The 18,168-nt window shown below is 38.7% G+C and overlaps 1 protein-coding gene and 1 non-coding gene across 4 annotated transcripts in view; one reads left to right on the top strand and one right to left on the bottom strand.

Moving 5' to 3' along the window:
- The window catches only part of RBMS1 (RNA binding motif single stranded interacting protein 1), a 185,116-nt gene that overhangs the window by 89,897 nt on the left and 77,051 nt on the right, over window positions 1–18,168 (bottom strand). For all 3 annotated transcript variants that reach the window (XM_067549374.1, XM_067549375.1, XM_067549376.1), the window contains exon 2: window positions 2,235–2,410. In XM_067549374.1, the coding sequence (XP_067405475.1) occupies window positions 2,235–2,410 (176 nt within the window). The remainder of the gene's footprint in view (window positions 1–2,234; window positions 2,411–18,168) is intronic.
- Window positions 10,949–11,110, top strand: LOC137154275 (U1 spliceosomal RNA). The gene has a single exon (XR_010920195.1). It is a non-coding gene; the product is annotated as a U1 spliceosomal RNA (small nuclear RNA).

Below are 18,168 nucleotides of genomic sequence, written 5' to 3'. Positions count from 1 at the left end.
CAGTAAGCTTATTGACAGTTATACGAGCACTATAATTGATCCAAAAAAAATCTTTTTTTCATAAGAGAGAGTAAGAAGGGGGGGGGGGGGGAACGCAACCCCTCTTAAAATTAACACTACTTGCATATAGGGGCAAGAACTCTAAAATAAATGTGAACAAATGTTATGTATGTATTTAAGTGCACCTTTTGCACATAATTTTTCATTATTTATAAAAGTGGAACATTATCTCCAAATGTGTAGAAGCCTTGATATTTCATCCTTACTTCACCATGACTCCTGCTTAAAAAAAAAAGTCAATGGGAGTTTTGACTAGGTAAGGAACTCAGGATTGGACTATAAGGAAGAAGAGGAATCATCTGACATAGCAAAAAGGGATATAATTAGGAGCAATGGAATGAAGTTCTTTGAAGGAAAATTTAGGCTGAAATCTGGAAACTGTGAGGTCTTTAAAACTTTGGTATACAGCGCTAAGAAAATGGTGAAAGCTCCATCACTGGGATAATGAAAAACAGAAGAAAACATTCCAAGATATAATATAGAGAACAATCCAACTTTGGCAGACAAATTGACAAAATCAACTAATATGATTAAACTGGAAAGATTAGGTTTTTATCTGTAACTGTCGGTAAATGTTGATTCCACTACAGGTACACAATTTTTCCAATTGATAACAATAGAAATTTACAAATAGACAAAGTAATAAAAATGCTGCTTGAGAACTTTAGAGTTTGATTTAATTATATTTACTTTGTATATTTTAACATGTGATGTTGACTATTTCTGTTTTAATGGTTATAAAGCTTCAACATTTTTAATCTGAATGCCTATCATTAATTATTGTCAGAAATGCCCACCCACAATTTCCAGCAACTGTGAAAATTTTAAATAGATAAAAATAGGGGGACAAAAAGCTTAAAAACAAACATTAAAATCCATTGAAATTATTAAAAAAATCCAATTCTACCTAACCTAAATATGATCTCTCCAGACTTAATTTCTATGAATTTATGACATTACAGACAGAACACCAAAAGTTTTGCTAATGTACAAATAAACAGCCCAGCACCTATTTTTCCAGAGTATCATCTAGTGATACTCAAGTAAGCTGGGAGCCAGGACTTAGGGTTCTTTCCCTGGCAATGTTGCTCAATTTTGATGTGACCATGGGCAAGTCTTTTTATATATCCTCTTTTACCAATATGTTAAATGGGAGGATAAAAATGTACGTAATTTGTAAGATTATTTGAGACTTAATCAGTGTTTGAGAATCTTATAAATCCAAACTATTAAAGTGTACTTTTGCAGGAATGAAAAATTAGTGGCTTTCCTTGTTTACCAGCATGACACTGTATGATTAAAATGTGACATGGTATGATTAAAATATGATAATTAATTTTCAGTTTCCACTTTTCAACAGTGAATTTTACAGGTATAATATTTTGTTTCAGTAATGGTCTGACAAGAGTGTCATGAATCTTGAAAGTTTCTTTTCATTTTTTATAAAGTCAATGTAGCTGTCAAGAATTATATATTCCAGAGAAAAAATGTTTCTTTAAAATAGTGTAAGCAATACAATTATACACCCACTCACCCACCCCATATTCAGAAATAGCCAAAAATGCAAGGATTTTTACAAGAGCCTATTAAAAAGAATCTTGCTAAAGAGTACTGTCAAGTTTCTTTAGGTCAAGTCTATACCATGGTTTTTATCCCTGATGTAGCTGCGCTATTGCAAAACCTAGTGCAGTTGCACAGAACCAGCGTAAATCTTAATTTGAAACTGGTGAAAACTGCCCCTGTGCAAGTTTACACTGGTACAGCATGATTACACTATCAGTTTTCCATGGTGCAGCCACATCAGTTGCTAATGGAGAAGACATTAACCATATGCTTTTAAAAACGAGCCACACAATTGTTTGAGAGTTTTCAAACATTTTAACTCTTTTGTGATTATAGCATATCAACAAGCAGCCAGGAATATGGGTGTCCATGACTTTTAAATCAGGGAACTGGAATACACTTTTTCACTATACAGTTAGTCTGTTCTCTGCTTCTCAAGGTGCCACGCACACTCAGCTCCTACTGATTTCAGAAGCTGACAGTTCTCATCACATTGAAGAATCAAAGATACTAAACAGAGGGTTGGGTTTCTCCTCCCCTCATGATACTAGCACTCACATCACAAACTTCCTGCAAGTTTTAAAAGGCTGAGTTTTAAGAGTGCTACTTACGGTTGGCATAGTTTTACCAGGTCCTGGTCAGTGGTGTTTGGAGGCAGTCCTCTAATGTAAAGGTTTGTTTTACTTAATTGATCCCAACCTGAGTTGCTGCTGCTACTGCTGTTGTTATTACTGCTGGTGGTGCTGGGACTAGGAGGAGCCATTGGGTGGGATGGTACAATGGACGGCTGCAAAACAAAAGACAGAGCTTGTCAGAATGAAATACAGACGGTAATTGCAGCATGCACAGCACGTTTCCCACTCTGAACATGTTAACTCTTTGCAGTTATTCATGTGTTCTAAATATACCAGTTTTCACCATATTTGGCATAGGATTCATTCACTAATACACAGAAGAATCAACTGAAGCACTCTAAATGCATGACACTAATTCAAGTTATATATACCCTCTGTTCTATATTGCTCAGAGGACTAAATCATCACCTTCCACTGGGGTATTAGATGTAAAAGAAAAATTGTTCCAGGTTCTCATTAAGAGATATAAAAACAATTTAACTTCACGAAGATAGTTTCAAATGTTATAAAGGAATTAAATGTTACAGGTACTAAGAACTGTTGTATTAATTTAGATGGAATATACAGGCCAAATAGTCACTGCCCGACATTAAACAGTTTAAACTAGATTAGGGGTTTGGTATACAGAGACCTCAGCCTGATTACTACCAGGGCAAACATACCATTAAAAATCCGTTTAACCTTTTATTAAAGATAAAGAAAAGAAGGGAAAATGGTTAAAGCATTTGAAATATAAAGCATTAAGTAAGGCTTTCATTTTAACAACATTTTTTGTTCCCTGTCTTTTCAGCTGAAGAGAGTTTTAGAAGGAAAAATCCCCTTGTTTGACAGTCTCTCGGGTAATGACTGTCCATATGGGGAAGAGAAAAGTTAGCTGAGATGACCTAGAGCTGCTGCTGTTGTTGAAGTCCAACACCATTTCATCTCACATTGCATCTGGGATTCAGCTGAAGTTGGCAATGTCAGCTGGATCCCTCTCTCTGGCCTGATCTGGTCAGGAACCTCTCTGGATTAGAGCAAAGAAATCCAGGGTTCCAGGAAATGGTGGGGGTGGCAGCCATGCTGGTGAGGCTCACTCCAGTAGCCTCTGTATGTTCTTCTCTTATTTCCTCCCTCCTCCCACCGAAGTCTCTTTCTTTAAAGATGCCAAAAAGAAAATGGTGAGTGGAATAACCCATTCTCCTCATTATTTTGTTCATCATTAGGCCCAATATCAGATGCATCAATTTAGGTCCATTAATTCCTAGTTTCACATCTTCTGTTATTAACAAGTATGATTTCAATATTGTCCTTGACCATATCTGGTGGCTCTTTTTGTTTAGGTTAACCCAGTTTTTCTGTCTCCTTTTTGTACCTTTTCCCATCAACATTTGTTAATATAGGTTATCGTGACATCTTAGAAACTTTCACATACTTTTTATAGCTCACAATTACAATAAACTTGTAGTCCCAATTTTAACAACAAAACTATAGAAGCTAAATATTAAATTTCGTAGCAAAAAGTCCTTCTCTATCACTGTTGCCTCTTCATACCTCGCAAAGATTGATTTATCCTCACAACTCCCCTGTATGGCAGGGAAGTATTATCATCACTATTTTACAGACAGAGAACAGAGGCAGAGAGAGGTTATGGGCTAGATTTTTAAAAAGTACCTAGGCATCTAAAGATACAGGTAGGTACCCAGTGGGATTTTCAGAAGTGCCTAGATGACTAATTCCTATTGATTTCAGCGTTTTTGAAATACTTGAGAATCTCACACAAAGGGCTCATATAAATCTAAACTATTAAAGTTTCAGTGGGAGTCAGGCACCTAGGGATGCTGAAATCTCGCTAGGCATCTCTCAGCTTCTTTAGGCGCCTATATACTTTAAAAAAAAAAAATCTAGCTGTAAGTGACCTGCCTACAGTCCTACATGAAGTCTGTGGCAGAGCTGGGAATTCATCTCAGTACTTCAGAGTCTTAATCCTGTGCCTTAACCACAACCAATACGATACACTATAACAAGGAAGAGATTCCCTTACAAAAAAGTATGTGATGTTGTAATTAAAGAACATTTTAATGTATATGCACGCACAGAGGGGCAGCACTAAGGTTACACATATAAATTCCATAAATTACAAGATTTACCCTGGCATAGCCCCTTTCCTGCAAAACTTCAGAGCTCCACAGCTGGGAACGGTATAAGTAAAGAGTCACAAAGGATCAAGGGCGGAAGGCAAGGTGAAAAAAAGTATAGATTTGGACGCAGTCATTTAGGACACGAGAAGAGTGAAACTATTCAGGAGTCACCATGGGGGGGAAGGCATGCTGTGATCAGTCAGAGAAAAGTGTCTGATATAAGGTATACCTGTGTATCTAATCATAATTGTGTTTCTTAGTAGGGTTTTGTAATCTCTTTCAATTCAGTATATTAAAAAGATTTATTACACAGTAACAACAAAATTTAGTAGCAACAAATTGCAACATCCCATCTGATACTATAAAATTAGGTTTGAAATGCAGAAACAAAGACTTTTGGACAACATCAATACCCAACTGAAACGCTATGAAAAGAAGTTATCATACATGCTCAACTGCTAAAACTTCACATTTATATCTCAAAGGATTATTTTAAAGATGAAAAAAATCTCAGTCCCTTAGAGCATTTTTGTTACAATTTTATAATTCAAAAGCAGTCACTGTAGAAAACTTTTTATAAAGTATCAAATCTTTTTAAAAATATTTACATTTTGAGCTCAAGCCTTGATCCAGAGTTTTGGCCAGGCCTGGTTCAAAATGGGAAAGAGATTAAATTCTCCAAGTTTGTAATGGAAACACTGACAGATTCTTAACTGTAGCAGCTCTACACGTGCAGTTAGAGGATATTGCTTCCACTAATGCAAAGCAATTATTTTTAGTGTTGTGAGCTATGCACAAAGCAGTTAACTTCAAAACTGCACTAAAGTCAGGCTATCATAATCCTATTCCCTTCCCTAAATGGTTCTCTTTTGCAGGTACTCTAATGTGTAAACTGAGGAAAGATACAATTGTTCCGCTTAAAGTTTTAGAGTCAAATGCTTTCCTCGTATTCTATCATACACACACAGAGACACAACTTCCATTGAAATCAGTCACACCCATTCACTTATCTAAGGCCAAAATTTAAAAAAAAAAAAAAAAAAAATCTCACTTACTAGCCTGTGGCAAGTGAGCTTTCCTTCCTGCGTTTGGGGTGAAAGTCCCAAGATACATATTTCTGAAGAATTTAAGCTTTTTCTTAAATATGAAATTGCTTCTAGTCCTAGTGGTTACATTCAAATATGAAGGGAATGTAAGTCTACGTGGTGTTGTGTTCCTAAATCTACAGACAGATTTCAGTGCCTGCCAGCTTCTCATAACTTTGCCAACCTCAAAATGCTTTACAATTACAGCTGTTCAAAATACTACAGTTTTCAAAAATTTGGCTTACAAACACACAATCGCTAGATTAAAGGGACAGTGACATCTTAAAACCATACACTGTAAACAAATTTCTTTACCTATTTTTATTAGTTACACTGTTAGGTTAAGAGTGAAATAGCAGAAAAAGTCAAATTCATTTGGTACTATTTCCATTCTTTACTTACTTTCTGTACTACTTTTAGTATATACAATGAGAAATCAATTAAGCTAGTTTCACTTTTGCTTACTGCTAGCTTTACTTTCTTATTGCATAGTTTATGTCTGAAACACTGCTGGGAAATGTTTATTTGCTTAATAGCAGTTTTTATTCACAATAAAAACAACTGCAAAATGTTTCAATTGGTCTTAGATTTTACAAAAGCTTATTTTACAAAAACAATTCCGCTCCAAATTAAAATGGAGTCTCTTTAAGAGCAGCATTTATTCTAGTGATATGAACTTAAAACGTTTTGCAACGTGATTTTCAAACTGGAACCCACAAAGACACAAATTAATTAGCTGAACACTTTTCCTATTAAAGTGAATTAAGGATCTTAAAATTAACACTAAATCAGTGTAAACAATGAATAAATCTGAAGAATAAATGGTCTTTTCTGTGTAGTGACAACCTCTTTTCATTATAAATGTCATCCCTAGTCCACATTGGTTTACCATTTCCTTCCTACTACTCATTCCCAGAGTTAATCAGCGATCAGCCTTTCCCCTAGGAGCTTCCTCTATATCCCCTTCAGCATCCACTGACTCACCTTCTATGTAAAATAGGTCAGTGAGAGCATATCACACTCTATGCTATACTGCACCTCCTGTTCCATTGATGAGAATCTTCAAAGCACTCAGTTGGCCTCACTCAGAGACCCTACTGCTAATCCTTCACAACCTCACCCTGAGAGCAATGACCAATGGAAAAGTTACAGGTAATGGTTACTGAGGTGAAATTTTCAAGGGCTGAGCATTCCCAGTGGACGGCCCTTATGTGAGGAAAGCAGAGCCTTTGCTCCTCTAATGTGATTGTGAAATTTCATCCTTTTTTGCACAGGCATTCCCTCTGTAACAGCAGAATTGCCTGTCAGCTTTTCCTCTGGATATAAAAACAACCAGGAATAATCACAGAATCATAGAAAAGTAGAACTAACTGGAAGGGACCTCGAGAGGTCTTCTAGTCCATCCCCTTCACTCAAGGCAGGACTAAGTATTATCTAAACCAGCCCTGACAGGTGTTTATCTAACCTGTTCTTAAAAATTTTCCAATGATGGAGATTCCACAACATTCCTAGGCAATTTATTTCAGTGCTTAAATATCCTACTGTCCAACTGTCCAACCTAAATCGCCCTTGCTGCTATTTAAATCCATTGCTTCCTGTCCTATCTTCAGAGGTTAACGAGAACAATTTTTCTCCCTCCTCTTTGTAAAAACATAACATTATGTAATCCCAAATAAGAAAGCAGAACAGAATTTTGGGAGTGTCTGATGATCTCAGACAGAACCATTCTTTTTTTAATTCCATATACTAAATACTACAATGATGCGTGCGTTAGAAATTCATAGATAAACTCATCTGTATTTGTGTCAGGGCCATCATCATTCCAGCCAAGAAAAAATGGGCTTCTTTCACAATCAAAGTGAAAGATTGCTGTTTGGTACTTCAAGATATTCCTTTTACCCAGAAGTCGAGCAGACTGTCCTTTAGTGCTCGCCACCACCAACTGCCCAGGAAAACTCAAGACAGAGGACCTGAACCTGAATATCCTGCATGCTAGCAGAGAGAGCTACTCCTGTGCCAGCCATCTAAAGCACTCTAATTTAATTCAGGTTATAACAGCATGCTTATGGAGTTGAATATCATACAAGTATTTAATTATATTTTACTGTTTAATTGAAACATGCTCAATGCGGCGGGGGGGGGGGGAGGGGGAGAGGCATGGGATCATCACATTTTTAATAAAAAAGTCTTTTTTTATGTTGTTTAGTTGAAGTAGAGATTGTAAATTACTTACAGCATGCACAAACTCCCTGTTTTAGTCTAACCTGCTACTTGGATCTTATGATTGTTCTAGATTCTTAATTCCTTGGCTATAACTAGCTGAATGGCAGTGATAAGTCTGAATTACCTACCATTTAATCCACTTAACCTACCTACCCTTCATTAACCCACTATTCTGAGACAACATATAAATCGGCATTGATATAAAATTACTGAAATCTGTGTGTATGTGCATGTGCAGATGGGCGAAATGAATCTAATTAAATAACATTATTCCTGAAAGGTTCTGGAAAGGTATTAAAACTGAAGAATAAAATCCTTTGTCCACAATTTAGGTAGAGCTTCACATGCACAAAGATGCCTTGGACTCAGAGAAATGGAATGTGTCATATCCAGTGAAGAAAGAAGTTATTACTCTTTGCTCAAAAGCAATCAATGCACTAATAGAAGGGGATTGGATAGAGGAAGCATGTTCTGTGCTAAAAATAAATGTCAAAGAGAAATTCGTCTGACTGCTCTCTGATGAAGACAACCGACTATCCCACTTCCTTTTTATCAGCAAGGATTGAACCTGGGCCGTTGTCTTCCAAGGTGCTCCTTATCCCAACAAACTGATGTCTGTAGTGAGGATTTCACTGGGAACGTCCCACCTAGGGCTAGTCTACACTTAAAAACTTACAGCGGCACAGCTGTATCAGTCGCTGCATTATGTCGATGGGAGAGAGCTCTGCCACTGACATAATAAAACCTCCTAAACGAGCAGCGGTAGCAATGCTGGTGGGAGATGCTCTCCCGCCAACTTAGCACTGTACATACAAGCGCTTATGCCATCAAAACGAATGTCACTTGGGGGGGAGGGGAGTTTCACACCCCTGAGCAACAGAAGTCAACGACATTAAGTGCTACTGTAGACAAGGCCTTAGTTTCCATCTTTCAACCACCCTCTCTGATGCAGTATGACAGGGCAAAAGTGGTGATTTCTGGAAGTCTTTGGGGTCCCACTTCCACTAAGCAAAAAGAACACCCAGCGGATGACACAGAAGGATCTGTTTTTGTAGTTTCCATCTTCTATCATGAGGCAATCTTTCAGCTCTCCGACACAGCAAGTCGAGAACCAGCTGCTTTTTAAGCACTTCCACAGGGATTTCAGACTCAACAGAGGGCGTTTCAAGAAGCTGTGTCCTCTGGATCCTCTCGCAGTTGAGAAAGTCCTCAGACTTACTTGGTCCCTTCCCTCCCTGCAACCTATCAACCCCCTAAACTCTTGTGGGGAGGTGAAGAACCCTGCAGTGGAGGGGAGAGTGGTACCGGTTTTATATGTGAGACCCTGAGTAGTGTGGGCACTCACTGGCCCTGCACCTCCTGTAGGAGTCAGCTATCTTATACTCCTGTAAGGGCTCGTTTGTCACATGAGGCTGAGGGCCTGCAGACTATGTCTCACACAATGCTGCAGAGTCAGCCACACAGTGGTGCGGACACATCTTCCTAACTTTCTTCCTCTCAAACTTAAATCAAATTTCCCCTTTCACATGGGACGAGGCCTGACACCTGGGTGATGCACAGGGCCAAAGAGACGGCTGCAACCAGTATATGGCTGGAAATCACCATAGATATTCAAAGCCTACTCCATTATTTTCCTTTGTTCAGACCTTTCTCCTCATCTGGCCAGGGCACTGATGCTCCAGCTGCTGGAAACAGAAACAACTGCGTTCTGGGACCAGACAAGTCCCTTCTGTACAGGGGACATCATCACACAAAAGCTGCATTACTATTAAACATCACCTTACTTAGCATCTAGAGGCCCAAGCAGGGTGACAATTTCTCTTCCACTTACTGTCTCAATCTTTGGCAAGGAAGAACTATAACCCAAACATCTGAGCTGACATAGAAGATCAAGAAGAGAATGTAATAAGGTTGAAAACTCAAGCACTCAAAAGTCAGGAAGAGCAGAACTAAAGTTGAAAGTTCAACCTTAACTCACCTCCCAAATACATAAGCATTAAGAGGAGACCTGCACAAGAAAATACAGGTTTATGCACTTTTCTATTTCTGTAGGAAGTACACAAGAGGTCTGAAGCATTCTTCTGTTTGTTCTTTTTAATTGCAAATTCAAATCTCTTCCCCTAGAAGAGGCTATGGACGACTGGAAAAGTGAAAGGATGTCACCACTGATTTTACAGAAGCAAAACCAAATTAAACAAGAGAAGTTATTTTTACTCAGATTACTTAAAACTTTGTTTTAACCCATTTAAGCTAAAACACTTGGTAGAATAGATCTAAGCTTTGTTTTTCTAGTGAGGGTTAGTAAAGTTTCTAGTACACATTACTGAGTCATCCAAGAAGTCTTCAGTTAAAATGAGAAAAGGCAAGCGTCAGCACGTATCTTTCCCAGCCTGCTCTAAAACACAGACCACAAGCTCACTCTTCCTGGGATTTGGCTTTATTAACAAAAGAAACTAATAAGAAAATGTTCAGCACAACTCTTCAACCATGGCTCTGACACATGTAGGGTATCTACCGTCTGACTGATCAACCTACCTAGACAGCCAACCTATCTCCCTTGTATTCAGGGTGAAGAAAAGACACCACCTTCCCCATGGAGTTAGCAGAACTCATTTAAGCCCTTTCCCACCAAAATCAACAGGATGGGGTGTTTTAGGCAAACACTGCCAACTTGTTGTGACTAGTCTTGACAATCCTGTTATTTGTAAGGAGGGAAGGGTGGGAGACAAACACACACAATAACAGCACCCTATTACTTTTCTTGAAGGAGCAAAATAAAACCCACCCCATATTTTCCCTTCTTCTAGGTCACCTTAAAATAAAGGGTGAAATCCTGGCCCTGTTAAAGTTAATAGAAAAAGCCCCGTTGACTTCGATATGGTCAGGATTTCACCCCATAGTCTCTTCTTCAGTAACTGGTCCCCACCATGCATGGGGGAGTAGTGCAAGCAACAAGAGGTAAAGGGCTGCTTTGACAGCTTCTCTGAAGTTTCAATGGAAGCAGAGGAATGAGCCTTTCTTCCCTTGAGGCCCTTGCTCCTGAATCTGCCTCATCTCCTGAGCAGTGTTTCTGAAAGCTTTACTGACTGGCTCTTCCACCAGTGCCAGGGGAGGTACACACTACTACCACTTGCTTCTGGGACCAAGAGGGACTACCAACACTAAAGCACATAAGCTATTGCCAGAAGAGAGCAGGCAGGGGAAAAAGAGAGCTGGGCTAATTCCCCTGCTCCTTTGCAGAAGCTATCAGCGACTTCCCCAACAACTCTCCTGCTCATGGACACCATGATCATGAAGGTGGTTTTCCCAGGTCGAGGCTCATCCATTGCACTGCGGGTGTGCTGACCCCTGCAATTTCCCCAAATGCAGGAAACTCGACTACATAATTTGTGGTAGTGGGGGACTGCGTTCCTGCTCTCCCCTGAAAAAAAAAAAAAAAAAGGACAGCCTTTTCCTTACTCATCCTTTCTTCCTCTCCACTCTGCCCGTCAACTCCCTGGAGGAGACTCTGAAGTTTCTGCTGTTTATAACAGAACAGCACCTGGCATCAGCCAAGCAACTGAGGCATGACATGGCAATTTAAAAACAGGCTATCTAAAACAAAACAAAATTTAAGATCAGAAAAGTCAATTCACATTTTACTTTCTGGGGTCTCACTGGGCTTCTTGGTGAGATCCATGAATGTGGCATTACCATGGGTAATCTAGGAGAGCCAAGTCAGAAGGAAACCAGGGAAGATCAAGAACCTGAAGTGCCTGAAGAAAGATGAAAGCTTTCTTCTGAGACTGTGAGCTGCTGAGCCAGATGATATCTGCATGCTTTTGAGGTTAACCCATCACTGAGAAGGAGATATGGAGAACTTGTTGCCAAGTTTTAGACCAGGCAAAAAGAGGAATCAAGCGGTGGTTACAACAAATACAAAAACAAAGAAAAAAACACAGTGTCTTTGGAGCAATTTTATTTAATTAAAAAACAACAAAGGGACTACAAGCTAGGAGCACAATACTGAAAGCAAATACAACAGTTAGGCAATGTATTCTATTTGCTGATGTGAAGCAGAATCAGGGAATGCAATATATATATAACTACGTTCTCCATCATTGGAGATTTTAAAATCAAGATTGGGTATTTTTCTGAAAGATACGCTCTACTTCTAACAGGACCTTCAGCGAAGTTCCAGGGCCTGGCATTATGCAGGAGATCAGACTAAATGATCACAGTGGTCTCTCTTCAGGCTTATCCTCCAAGTTTGCGTACTGAAACACCCTAATATGTGCTTCTAATGCATCAGCCCAAAATGTAGATGACAAAAATCAGCCTAAATAAATACAATTTCAGACATTTATTCTGCCTTACAGAAAATTATCCAAAAGGCCAAGTGCACAAAAATAACATCCGGCTAGATCACAGCTGGCACGTTCAGAATTTTCTTAGAGAGTTTCACTTCTCTGCAAGTCAGCAAAATGTCTTATTGTTGCGAAATATCCTCTACGAAACTCAGCCTCTCCTAACAGACATTAAGATCTCCATTAAATACTGTCTTCAAAACTGCAGATCTCCCTACCGACACAGACACCAACCACAGCAATCACATGATGTCTCAAGAAAACAGTGCAAGCTCAGCTTTCAGAGGGGGCCCAGGCACCCCCAGTGTTCAACTGACCAGCAAGCTGCAGCACTAGGTTTCTATGAGTTAACCTAAGGTAACACTTGTGTAAGTATAGCAGAAAACACCCTCTGCTCTTACAGGGGCTAAGAGGCATCATTTTGCTGTGAAGTCTGCAGTTTGCCCCAGCTATGCCTTTGTGTATGTCTTGAGAGCCAAAAGGACTCATATCCCAATAAACAGTTTTTAGGATTGTGGGAACCTTGATGTAAGAGCACAGTACAGGGATTTGGGCACCATAAACTCGCTTAAATTTATCCAGAGACCTGCCCCATCCCTTATTGTTTTGAAGAATGGTACTAGTGCAAAATAGTAGAACGTAGTGAATTTTTCCCCAAAATACTATTTTTAGAAGAAAAATGGCTTTTTTGTCAAAACAAAAATTTCTATAGCAAGTTTCCTTTTAATCAATCTTCCCCTTAAAAAACAAAAACCACCCACCTTTTCAGGTTTTGAGCAATTGAAAACCTGAAAAAATTTTAAACAAGAATTCTGACAAAAATAAAACCTTTCTCCATTTTCATCTAAAGTTTTCACCAAAAAACATTTCCCGAACAGCTCTAAATAGTAAAGAGTCTTTTTTTCCTACCCCAACTACACAGAGTCAGGGGTTCCACTGGGAACACTAGAAACGTTGATTTCAGCTTCTTTTATGCTTGCATGCTGAATATTGCATGTAATGTGGGGTTTAGATGCTGCTTAAAAAAAAACACAGTTTATCAATTAATGCTATATTTCTGTTACAAATACTATATCCTGTTAGAATAGATACTAAAAATATTTCAAAATCAAATCATAAAAACGTCTTATTAGATAAAATGCCATCTTAAATATTTTTTCAACAACTGGAATTGTTTTTTTTTTTTAAACTTAAAATTTTACATTCCTGTTCAATTTGCCATATCCTGTCATTCCCCTCTTCCCTTTACACAGCAATTGCAGGACACAAATGTTAAGCCATGAAAGATATCTGTCGGAAGAAGCTTCTGCTTATTTGGCAAACTCCACAGCATTGGTAGCACTGGAACTGTTGCTAGATTGCTTGTCACAGGGTTAGACCACAGATGGGTTTTCTGGCTGACATGGGATCCAGCATGTCATTTTCTATTTATTCAATTTTTTTTTTAAAACACTGAAGAACTTGCGCATGTCTGTGTATATGAAAATCAAGCCTATTAAAAACACCTTGTAGATGATTGTCAGTCTGCTGTGCCTGCTGCTTATTACACCTTGCATAACTGTCTCACTGTTGCTTTGTGCACAGCACCACACTCAATCTTAAAATTAGAATGTAATCTCCTTGGGTGCGGACCAAATTTTTGTTATGCATGTGTACAATACCTAGCACAAAGTCCCCCGTCCCTAAGCAAAGCCTTTAGGCACTACAAATAATTATGATATGATGGTTTAAAGGAGATGGCACACTGCTACGAATGTCTCAGTCTACACAACTCATTTGGATACTGACTTTATTTTAAGAATTAGGCATTAATTCCATACTTTCTGCTCCTTGCCCATGCAGTTTTGTATTTAAGCTTCCTAAATACAACCTTACACATGGTAAGTCATGGTTACTCTAAAATAGTGGGTCTCAACTTTTTCAGACTACTGTACCCTTTCAGAAGTCTGATTTATCTTGTGTACCCCTAAGTTTCACCTCACTTAAAAAAACTACTTGCTTAGAAAATTAGACATAAAAATACAAAAGCGTCACAGCACCCCCTATTACTGAAAAATTCCTTACTTTCTCATGTTTATCATATAATTATAAAATAAATAAATTGGAATATAAATATTGTACTTACATTTCAGTGTATGGTATATAGAGCAGTATAAACAAGTCACTGTCTATATGAAATTTTAGTTTGTACTGACTTTGCTAGCGATTTTTATGTAGCCTGTTGTAAAACTAGGCAAATATCTAAATGAGTTGATGTATCCCCTGGGAGACCTCTGCATACCTCAGGAGTACGCATATCCCTAGTTGAGAACCACAGCTCTAAAATCAGTACTTGTTTTACATTGTGTGTAATTTATTATATTTTTCCAAACACATTGTTCTACCTATTTTCAGCATTAACAAGATATTGAACATAGCGTAGCTATTTGGCCCAGCCCCCTAATGTAAACGCAGTGCATACCAAAAGAAGGCGTTTTTCTTATCTATATAGGAACACCACCTCCCCGAATGATGTCAGCTACGTTGACAGAAGCATTCTTCTGGTAGCTTAGCTGTGTCTACACTGGGGACTCACTGTGCCTGTGAGAAGTGTGGTTTTTTCAGACCTTTGACCAACATAACTATGCCAATGTAAGTTTTAAGTGCAGATCAAGCCTGAGACTAATTACTGTACAGCTGCTAATAGGCAACATCCAATAGTGGCTGTTAACTTAAAATATTCTGCTCACAAACATAGTAATTGCCATTTGGAAGAGACCAAAGGGACACCTAATCTACCATCCTGTTCTGGTATCAGAATCTCCGCACATCTTCCATGCCAAGAATGGATAGCCAGGCCTCACCTGGCTGGGAGGTTCCATGAGAGGAAAACTTTTCCTCACCAAGCCACTGAGTGGCAACAGAGCGTTCTGAAGTTACTGCTGCAACCTCTACTGAAGCTACAACCACCATCTTCAGTGTGTTCAAGCGGATAGGGGTCAACTCTCCATACATTGTATAGCAGTAGATATACCAGTTCTACCCCTTTTTTCCTCTGGCCTGTTCCTTCCCGCGGTCTGGAAACACAGGGAGCCTATGTGTAGCTGGACTGTGACCTATAGAAGTGCAAACCCTTTTTGTAAGCGTCCAAATCTTGATCTTCCCTTAACAGAGCTGCACTGATTCTACTGCAGGCAGGTTCCTCTGTGGAAGAGGAGGAGGGGGACCAATTGTTGGATGTTTCAAAGAAAAGCATGAAACTCACACAAAGAACCTAGCTATGTGAGTTTGTACCATGGAGGTTGGAAGTCAAGAAAGGGATGTTCTTTTTGTCCCCAGTTGAATATATATTATCCAGCACTAGGCCAGAGTATGCACTGAAGTATAGATCAGCTTTGTAATTTTATCCTATCTAGAATAATAGCAAATGCTATTCCTCATTTAAACATCTAGTCCATTTTGGAATTTCAGAGCCTGTATATAGTGGGGATATTCATAGTCCCCCACCGCCTATGCAGATGGTTGCATCAGCCTAACACAAGGCTTGCAACAGTGTAACTTACTCTGGTTGGTGTGGTGCTTCTACCCTGGAGACTGAATCTCTGTTGCTCTCCACCTCATGCCATCATTTATATCTATGCAAAAAGACCTGTGTGCAAAATGCTACCAAATCCAAATGGCAGCATCTTACACCACCTTGCACCACCAGGGTGAATGACCATACAACAGAGAATTCTCACTGACAAGTTACGCTAGTACAAATATTTACTTGTTAACATTTTGCCATGGCAGTGAGTTCTGCAGATTATGTTGAACAAAAGGTTCTACAATCAGTTTTGAATTGCTTGCTTTTTAATTTCAACAACCACCCATTTGCCTCAGTATTATGCAACATGATAAAAATAAAGCTGCTACCATTTATTATAGGAATAAGTCACAACAGGATGCACATTATTTTATTAGAAGGTACTGGTGCCTGGCTCAAGTTCAACCACCAGAGAAGTGTACGAAGAGCCTACTAATGCACTTCTTGGACAGCTAACTGCTAGCAAGGTTTGGCTTGTTCATTTTACAATTTTTTTTTTTAAATTAAGAACTGTTTTGAGTGATGTTTATGTACACCTATTCTTCCACCATGAAAAGAGGCTCCTGGCTAAGAAGTAATAGGGGAAAAGCTATAAATATTTTTTCTCTACAGTTTTGAGATTATATATATTAATTTTTCAACACTTTTCTCTCTTTGTAAGGACCTGGACTATTTATTTACTCAGATCCCTTTTCCTAATTCCCTTTCCCCAGAAGCTCATCTGGCCATTCAGCTGTAGTTTGTAGCCCAGCAATCAAATTCAATTCACTTTCTTCTATTTAAACTATATTTGTAATAGCAAACAGCTTCCAACTTAGCCTATGCACTTTAATAAGAGTTAGAAGTGGACGAAAGGGCAACAACAAACTGCTGTTGAAATTGTAGTCTGGGACTTTAGTGGAAAGGGATGGGACTTGAAACCTACCACTATTTTCTTCTTCAGCCCTGTTATACTTAACACCCTTTCCACACCATATACTCCCCCAATTAATGTTGCCCCACTCACCCATCTAATGTAATAGGTGTAGACATTTCAGAGACAAGGCCCAAGCTGTGCATCACTGGAAGAAGGTATAGGTCTGTGATATCGTAAGAAGAGACCAGTCACACATATTCCAAAGCTACATACTGGTACTGTATATTACTTGTCCTTCTCTGCATCTCCTTTCAATATTGTTATAAGCATGCAGAACTACGTAGAGCTGTTTCCAGAATGTTTTCCATAAAACCATCAGCAGCTCTCTAGGGATAGATTAAAGAACTTGAATTACTAGACTTCTGTCTAACATTAATTTAAAAACCAACCACCCGAAGAACCTTAATTTGAAAATCACATTCACCACATTTATTTAATGTTGTTAAGAATTAAAAAATACTAGTATGGCTTAAATACACTTCATACATTTGATTCTCCATTGTCTTGCACCTTGTGTAGTCATTTCTATCTGTACAAAGTGAGCACAAAATACGTATACAATACCGTCAAATCAGTTTTACAACTGTTTTTCACAAGTGTAAATGACTACACAGAATGAAAGGCAGTAAAGAATAAACCCCTAGATATGGTAGCAAGAGTACAGGTGTACTAAATTTAAAATTCAATACTGTCCTGGTCAATATTTTAATATTCAAGGAAGATAATGTATACAGCTTGCTGCCATCAAAAAGGGTCATTTTTGCTATAGGTCAGGCTGAACTGTAATTATACTGAGTTTGCAGTTCTCTACGTGAAGGAGAACAGAGCATCCAGGAAAGTACATTTCCTCCACAGAAAGAGACAAATTGAAGAGACACAAACGGAATATAAGCTGCTGAGTATTGTTATACCAGCATGTAACATTTGCTGGTTTCCATTTTGGGGGAGGGGGCAGCGGAGAATTAGGGATATGGGACTTACCTTGCAGATAGTCCTGAAACCCTCTAATGTACAAGAGTCTCAATTGGTGCAAATCAGCCTACCTCCATTTATTTCATTGGTGCTGATTTACACCAGTTGAAAATGTGGCTTTGGTTAAGAATTTACTTGAATCACGGGATTGTCAAATAATTGCAGCTGAGTTGCAGAAAAGACATGGAAAATAGTGGAAAAGTAATAATAGACCTTCATTAATTGCAGTAATTTGGAAAAGCACGAGAAAAGAAAACCTATTTAAGAAAAATTTTCTGGAACAACATAAACACTCCAATATTATGCCTGCTAATTGTTGGGTTTTTTTTTGTTTGTTTGTTTTTTTTGGATAACCAGACGTATTGCTGCAACTATATTACAGTCATTAATATATAGGGCTAACAATGGGAGCCCCGCCATGCGCAGAGCTGACAGCCCGAGCCCGAGCCCCAGCCACCATCAGCTCGGATAAATGGGGTTCTACTGTACTAATGGGGGGGAAAGTGTGTGTTGCAAACCTCAAAATGTATGCAAAATTGTGGACCTTGCAAAATAAGCTAATTAAAATCAAAACTGCAGTGGAAGCCTAATATTGCAGGATCTGGAATATCACAAATTAAGTAGGGCCTTAGCCCTGGTGCTTTTTGCAAATATTAGTAATGTGCAATGCCTATGTCTTGGAA

The sequence above is a fragment of the Emydura macquarii genome, unplaced genomic scaffold (assembly GCF_026122565.2).
Source record: "Emydura macquarii macquarii isolate MOO-44397 ecotype Brisbane River unplaced genomic scaffold, CSIRO-AGI_Emac_v2 contig_1253, whole genome shotgun sequence".
In the NCBI taxonomy this organism is placed as follows: Eukaryota; Metazoa; Chordata; order Testudines; family Chelidae; genus Emydura; species Emydura macquarii.
Note: the sequence above shows the minus strand (reverse complement) of the source record. Positions and strands in the feature narration are given on the sequence as shown.